The 7,639-nt window shown below is 49.0% G+C and overlaps 1 protein-coding gene across 11 annotated transcripts in view; it reads left to right on the top strand.

Moving 5' to 3' along the window:
- Positions 1–1,130: 1,130 nt before the first annotated feature.
- Positions 1,131–7,639, top strand: part of LOC119953399 (Fc receptor-like protein 5) — a 96,461-nt gene continuing 89,952 nt past the window's right edge. For 10 of the 11 annotated variants that reach the window (XM_038777648.1, XM_038777647.1, XM_038777646.1 and 7 more), the window contains exons 1-2: positions 1,131–1,332; positions 1,778–1,807. In XM_038777648.1, the coding sequence (XP_038633576.1) occupies positions 1,293–1,332; positions 1,778–1,807 (70 nt within the window). In that variant the 5' untranslated portion in view covers positions 1,131–1,292. Of the gene's footprint in view, positions 1,333–1,369; positions 1,582–1,777; positions 1,808–7,639 lie in introns of those variants that run through there. The other variant, XM_038777639.1, reaches the window with a different exon arrangement.

Raw genomic sequence — 7,639 nt, 5'->3', positions numbered from 1 at the left:
GCTGTTTGGGGATGGTTGGGGGGTTTGTTTTTGCGGCGGTGGGTTTGTTATGTTATTTTCTTCTTTCTTTTTGGGGGGAAGAGTTCTTTTCTTGTTTTGGTGTGGAAACACACCTTGTTTATTTTAAATTGCGGGGAGAAAATTTGTTATTGTTATTAAAAAACTTGAATAAAAATTATTTAAAAAAAAAATAATAGCCACTGCAAGACTGAGGGTGGAAACTACCGGTCATGTTACACCTGAAAAGCAATTCAGTGCAACTGGTCCCACTGTAATGTATGTTCCCGAGATCTAACCAAGGTGTGGGATCGACCTCCCTCACCTTGGAGACCTCAGACAAGCGCCATTCAGGGCTGGTTTCCCGAATGTGGCCCAGATGGAATGGCACTTGTACAGGTCTCCCAGGGGATTGGAGGCCCCCAAATACATGCCCTCTGGGCAGGGTGGCACCCTGGCACTGCTGGTGTCACCTGGGTACCGTGGCACTGCCAGACTGGCACCCTGGCACTGCCCCTTGGGTGCCAGCCTGGCAATGCCAAGGTGCCAAGCTGATAGTTTTTGCACAGCGTGATTGGGCCAGGGTGTGCCCTGAATGTGTGTGGCAGGATGCAGGGGGGCCTAGGGTCCCCGTTACAGTGAGTTGGGGCTTGAGGGGAGGGGGGTGGGGTTTGGGGTCACATTGGGGGTTTGAGAAATCGGGATGCCATTTAAAAATGGCGTCCCAATCGCTCACTGCACTGAGGAGTTCTGGCAAGCAGAGCTCATCCGTGTGGAAAACTAGGCTAAGTGGAGCCTTGTTGGGAAGCTCCCCACTGAGGCCCCCGATCTACCCGGATGGGTGTCAGATACCCGGCTAATCCCGCGCTATGGAACTCTGGCTTCATTCGGGTAGATTGCGCCTTGAATATCTAAACATTATTGTATTCTCATTACTTCAGTCAAAGCTAATAGAACAGAGTCCAGAGAGGGTAAAGAATATCACAAATTAACCTGTAAATATCGCGATCGCTCTCTCTCTCTCTCATATGACTGGTTTCATGTACAATGTGAAAAAACGTGATAAGAAATGTTATCATCCTACACCATCTGAAGTTGCATTATGCAAACGGTGCTTCCTCTCCGAATTCGGAGTCTGCCTTCATTCTGAGAAGTACTTCGTTCCCTTTTATTTTAGCGCAATCTCATTCGCTTCGTTCGCAACACCATCAAACCAGTCCGTGATCCGGCACATCGTCAATCATCGTCTGTTCTTACTGGGAAATTGCTGATTTGATCAAAGGATTGCAACAAAGATGTTGAAAATCATCGTTCCATTTCTTACGTTACTGCTAAGTAAGTACGGTTTAATTCACTATTTCAGCGAAGTAAACATGGGGAGAAGATCAGAAGGTTTCCTGTGCGCACTATGCACAACTAAACCTTCTTCATAAGGCGTGTTTAGAATTGCCTAACACTTAGGGATACAGAGGAAATCTTTCTTCTCTCCCACGAGAGTAAAGAAATATTTATCAGGCACCACAGAGCACAATGTTGTTGTACAGATTTTTAGATTTGGTTAAAGGTTGGTGTCACATGCAAAAGGTAAACCCTGTGCAATCTGGAAAACTCTTTCTTGAACTGCGTCTGCAGCAGAGAATCTAACCCGAAGCCTCTGCTTTCTATCAATAGCTATATTTTTTTTTAGAAACAAATGTATGTGGTGATTAATTATTGTAGTTTTGAATTTTTAAACTGAGACAAATGTAATATCTTAACTTTTGTTTTTGTTTTTTTCCAGTTGAAATGAATAAAACTGAGACACAGAAAGGTAAGAAATGATCATTCTTAAATGTTCTGACTTCTCTGTATAGCGTTGAATTTGCAAGCAAGAAAAAAAAGCATGTGGTAACAAATTTTTAATTCCAGCAATTGCTGTCTGCATCTGAGTCACCAAGGGAGCGGCAAATCCCTTTAGTTTATCCGTGCTACTGGTATGTGAAGGGTTCTCAAGGATCCCTCAATTATCTATAAATGCTCTTTTGGTCTGTTGGGTATAAAATTGAGTTTAAAAGGTTGGGGCATGATTTTGGCAGAAAGTCAATGAGAATAGAAGTGGGGAGAGATGTAAAGGCAGTCGCCATCTCGTAATCTCCCATTTTACACTGTCGCACAAGGTCAAAGCTTATCCTATCGCATCGAAACAGAACTGTGAGCATTTTGAAATGCGTTGGAGAATATTTGTTTAATCTGTTTGGCGTGCATTTTTTCTGTGGTGGCCTATTCAAATGCTTCATCAAAGTCACTTTATTATTTTTGTGGTTTCCAGCAACAAGAAATGAAGTGTGCGGAAACTCTCTACTAATTGTAATCTTAACTATGTTGTCAGATAAAATTTAAATTTAAGCGGATGTCGATTAACTATACATTTTCACATCTATTCAGAAAACACATTTAGCTCCTTGATCCAGACAATCAGCAGCTTCTTAGACCATAAGACATTGGAGAAGAATTAGGCCACTCGGCCCATCGAGTCTGTTCCGCCGTTCAATCATGACTGATATTTTCTCATCCCCATTCTCCTGCCTTCTCCCCATAATCTCTGATCCTCTTATTAATCAAGAACTTATCTATCTCTGTCTTAAAGACACTCTGTGATTTGGCCTCCACGGCCTTCTGTGGTAAAGAGTTCCACAGATTCACCACCCTCTGGCTGAAGAAATTCCTCCTCATCTCAGTTTTAAAGGATCGTCCCTTTAGTCTGAGATGGTGTCCTCTGCTTCTAGTTTTTCCTACAAGTGGAAATATCCTCTCCACATCCACTCTATCCAGACCTCGCAGTATCCTGTATATTTCAATAAGACTCCCTTCATCCTTCTGAACTCCAACGAGTCATATGACAAGTTATTCATTCCAGGGGTCCTTCTTGTGAACCTCCTGTAGACCCTTTCCAAGGCCAGCACATCCTTCCTTGGATACGGGGCCCAAAACTGCTCACAGTACTCCAAATATGGTCTGACCAGAGCCTTATACAGCCTCAGAAGTATATCCCTGCTCTTGTATTCTAGCCCTCTTGACATGAATGCTAACATTGCATTTGCCTTCTTAACTGCCGACTGAACCTGGACCTTAAGAGAATCGTGAAGAAGTACTCCCAAGTTTTTGTGCTTCGGATTTCCCAAGCATTTTCCGATTTAGAAAATAGTCTATGCCTAAATTCCTCCTTCCAAAGTGCATAACCTCACACTTTTCCACATTGTATTCCATTTGCCACTTCATTGCCACTCTCCTAGCTTGTCCAAATCCTTCTGCAACCGCCTTGCTTCCTCAATACTCCCTGTCCCTCTACAGATCTTTGTATCAAATCAAAAAGGGCCATAGTACAGGGTACAGTGACTGAGGGGAGCTCAGTGAATAGGCCCAGAAATACTAAAAGGAATAAAACGGGAAGTAAAAACATAAATGGTAAGAGACACGGCAGGTTGTTACATGAAGATATGGGTTCAACGACAAGGAAAATTAGGTGAACAGTTAAGAGGAAATATAACTTAGGAGAGATTACTGATCGAGATGTTAAGATTCAAAACAGAGGTATAAAATTCAACATAAGCGTACTTTACCTGAATGCTCATGGTATTCGGAATAAGGTAAATGAGTTGATGGCGCAAATCATCGTGAATGACTATGATTTAGTGGCCATTACTGAAACATGGTTAAAGGATGGTCACGACTGGGAGTTAAATATCCGAGGGTATCAAACTATTCGGAAGGACAGAGTGGATGGTAAGGGAGGTGGTGTAGCTCTGTTATTTAAGGATGACATCCGGGCAATAGTAAGGGATGACATCGGTGGCCACCATCCCCACTGAGAGGAAGAGATTGACCCTCTGGTGAATGGAGCTGAGGGCCAGAAGCAGTCAAAAAGAGGGAATCAGTCAGTTAGAGCTGGTGCGGCGCCTGCGACGCATGTGGAGATGGCAGATGGGGCAGTGAACGGCCCTTCCGGCTCAGTGGTTGATGGACCAGCTGGTGAGCTTCCTGAACAAGACGTTCACCCAGCAACGGAAGGAGAGTCTGGAGGACCTGGCCCGGGCGGTGAATTCGATCAGGGCGGTGGTCGGTTTCGTGGAAACGAAGCCGGCGACCCAGGGTCAGGCGATCCAGAAGATGGAGGAGGTGACAGTGGAACACGAGGAGCAGTTTGCCTCGATGGCAGCGGAGGTGGGGCTGATGCACAATCAGCAGAGGCGGCTCCAGAAGGTTGAAGAACTAGAGAACCGGTCACGCAAGGCAGAACATAAGGATCATGGGCCTGCTGGAGGGGGGTGAAGGAGCAGATGCTGGCGTGTATGTGGGGCGGATGCTGGAGAAGCTGCTCGGAGAGGGTGCGTTTGCACGGCCTTTGGAGGTGGATTGAGTGCACAGGGTGCTAATGAGGAAGACCAGGGGAACGAGCCACTGAGGGCGATGGTGGTGCAGCTGCACCGGCTCCTGGACAAGGAGCAAATAATGACATGGGCCAAGCAGACGAGGCGCTGCACCTGGGAGGACAGTGAAAATGGAGTGTACCAGGACCTGGGTGGAGAGTTGGCCAAGAGGAGAGCGAGCTTTAACAAGGTCAAGGCAGTCCTCTACAAGAAGGGGGTGAAGTTTGGACTACTATACCCGGCACGTCTGTGGGTGCCCGAGGGCGGGCCTGGGGAGGTGCGGGACACAGGCTGGAGCGTGACCCAAGAGGGACTATGGTTGATCGGCGGCGAAAAGGCAGGGGGCAGGGTGCCCCCCGACCAGGTTGATCACGTGGAACGTGCAAGCATTGAATGAGCCAGTCAAGAGGGCCCATGTGTTCGCACACTTAAAGCGATTGAAGGTGGATGTGGCCATGCTACAAGCGACACACCTGAAGATGGGGGACCAGATTAGGCTGAGGAAGGGATGGGTTGGGCAAGAATTTCATTCGGGATTGGACTTTAAAAAGAAGGGGGTGGCGATTTTGGTCAATAAGCGGATGGTGTTCGAGGTGGTAAATATAGTGGCGGACTCTGGGGAAAAGGTACGTTATGGTAAGCAGGAAGTTGGAGGGAATACTGGTGGTGTTACTAAATATCTATGCCCCGAATTGGGCAATGTGGAATTTATGATTTATGCGGGGGGGGGGGGGGGCACACAGGGAGAAGGCGGAGTAGGTGGAGATAGAAGTCCTGCAGGTGGATGGGAGATATGCAGAGGCCCCGGAGGTAGGGCTGTTAAAGAAACACCAGAGGCTGTAAATGGAATTTGGGTTGGTAACCATGGGTAAGGCGGTAGGGCAGTTGCGAGGGTGAGGGGGCCGGTATGAGTATGGGGAGAAAGCGAGCAAGATGTTAGTGCACCAGTTGAGGAAGCAGGAGCCGGCGAGAGGGATTGGGAAAGTGGAGGACACAGATGGGAATACGGTCTTGAACCCTGCGGGGGTGAATGGTGTTATGGGGGTTTTACAGCAAATTGTACGAGTCGGAACCCCCAGCTGGGGAAGAAGGCATGAGGCGGTTTCTGGGAGGGTTGGAGTTCCCGAAGGTTGATGAGGAGCTGGTGGAGGGTCTGCGGGCCCCAATTGGGCTTGTAGAAGTAGTGGAGGGGTTGGAGGTAAGAACATTTCATTTGGGTAAGAATCCGGGACCAGATGGGTACCCGGTCGAATTTTATAAGAAGTTCTCGGGAGTGTTGGGACCACTGTTGATAAGGGCCTTCAATGAAGCAAAGGAATTAGGAGTTTTCCCCCGACGTCGATCTCCCTCATTTTAAAGTGGGATAAGGACCCGGGAAACTGTGGGTCATATAGGTCGATCTCACTGTTAAATGTGGATGGCAAACTATTGGCGAAGATCTTGTCCCCAAGGATCGAAGACTGTGCCCCAGGGGGAATAGGGGAGGACCAGACGGGGTTTGTTAAGGGGCGGCATTTGGTGACCAACATTAGGAGGTTGCTTAATGTAATTATGGTGACACACGGTTGAGGTGGTGGTGGCCATGGGCGCAGAGAAGGCCTTTGAGTGGGAGTAGGAATACTCATGGGAGGTCCTGGGGTGGTTTGGGCAGGGGTTTGTGGATTGGGTCCAGGCACCGGTGGCGAGTGTGTGAACGAATCGGGTGAGATCAGATTACTTCAGGTTGCACCGGGGGAACAAGGTAGGGATGGTCCACTTTCCCCACTGTTGTTTGCCTTGGCTAAAGAGCTGTTGGTATTGGCATTGAGAGCGTCACGGGTCGGGCAGGGGATAATATGGGGGGGGGGGTGGAGCACAGGGTGGACGATCTACCTCTGTACATATCAGACCCGCTGGGGGTAATTGGAGGGATTAAGGGGATATTAGAGGAATTCGGCCGTTATGCGGGATACAAATTGAATATGGGTAAGATTCAGGCGAGTGGGCAGGAGAAGAGATTGGGTGAGATGCCGTTCAAGGTGGTGGGAGGACGCTTCGATATTTGGTTATCCAGGTGGCGCGGGAGTGTGAGCAACTGCATAAACTGAATTTGGGTCGGTTGGTAGATCAGATGAGCGGGGACATTCGGAGGTGGGATGTGCTCCCATTGTCATTGGCGGGGCGGGTTCAGACAGCTAAAATGGCGGTCCTCCCGTGGTTTTAGTTTGTTTTTCACAGCCTCCCAATTTTTATCCCCAAGGGGTTCTTCAAAAAAGTGAATGTAGAGATCTGGGGATTTGTTTGAGCGGGTAAAACCCCGCGGTTGAAAAAGGCGCTGCTGGAGCAGGGGCACGGGGTGGAGGACTGGCTCTTCCGAATTTCATTAATTACTACTGGGCGGCGAATATTGCAATGGCCAGGAAGTGGGGGAGGGGTCGGTATGGGAACGGGTAGAGGCGGCATCATATAAGGACACGAGTCCGGGGGCATTGTTTTCTTTTATAAATTTGGAGTACCCAATTCATTTTTTTTTTCCAATTAAGGGGCAATTTAGTGTGTTCAATTCACCTACTCTGCATATCTTTGGGTTGTGGGGGCAAAACCCACGCAAACATAGGAGAATGTGCAAACTCTACACGGACAGTGACCCAGAGCCGGGATCGAACCTAGAACCTCGGCGCCGTGAGGCAACAGGGCTAACCCACTGCGCCACCGTGCTGCCCTCTGGGGGCATTGTTAACAGTACCTTTGCCATTCCCTACAAGCCTGGTAGTAGTGGCAGCCCTGATGGTGTGGGGACAGTGGTGGGTTTGAGGGGGCATCGGTGTGGGCACCAATATGTGATAATCACCGAGAGCTTCCGGAGGCTGGAGGAGGAGTTCGAGTTGCCGGGGGGGGGGGGGGGGGGGGGGGGAAGGGGGAATGGGTTCTGGTACCTGCAGGTGAGGGATTTTGTGCGGAGACAGGTTCCGACCTTTCCGCACTTGCTGCCCCAGGGGCTACAGGATAAGGTGGTGTTGAGAACAGGAGTAGGGGAGGGGAGGGTCTCAGAGATTTGTAAGGAGCTGATGGAGTGGGTGGGAGCCCCGATAGGGGAGGTGAAGAGAAAGTGGGAAGAAGAGCTGGGTGGGGAGTTGGATGCCGGATTAGGGGAGGAAGCCCTGAGGAGAGTTAAAGCGTCCTGGTCGTGTGCCAGACTCAGCCTGATATCGTTTCAGGTGGTCCACAGTGCACACTGTGCCCTGGGTGAGTAGCTT

Source organism: Scyliorhinus canicula, chromosome 18, assembly GCF_902713615.1.
Source record: "Scyliorhinus canicula chromosome 18, sScyCan1.1, whole genome shotgun sequence".
NCBI classification, from domain to species: domain Eukaryota; kingdom Metazoa; phylum Chordata; class Chondrichthyes; order Carcharhiniformes; family Scyliorhinidae; genus Scyliorhinus; species Scyliorhinus canicula.
This window is presented reverse-complemented; position numbering and strand designations above follow the sequence as displayed.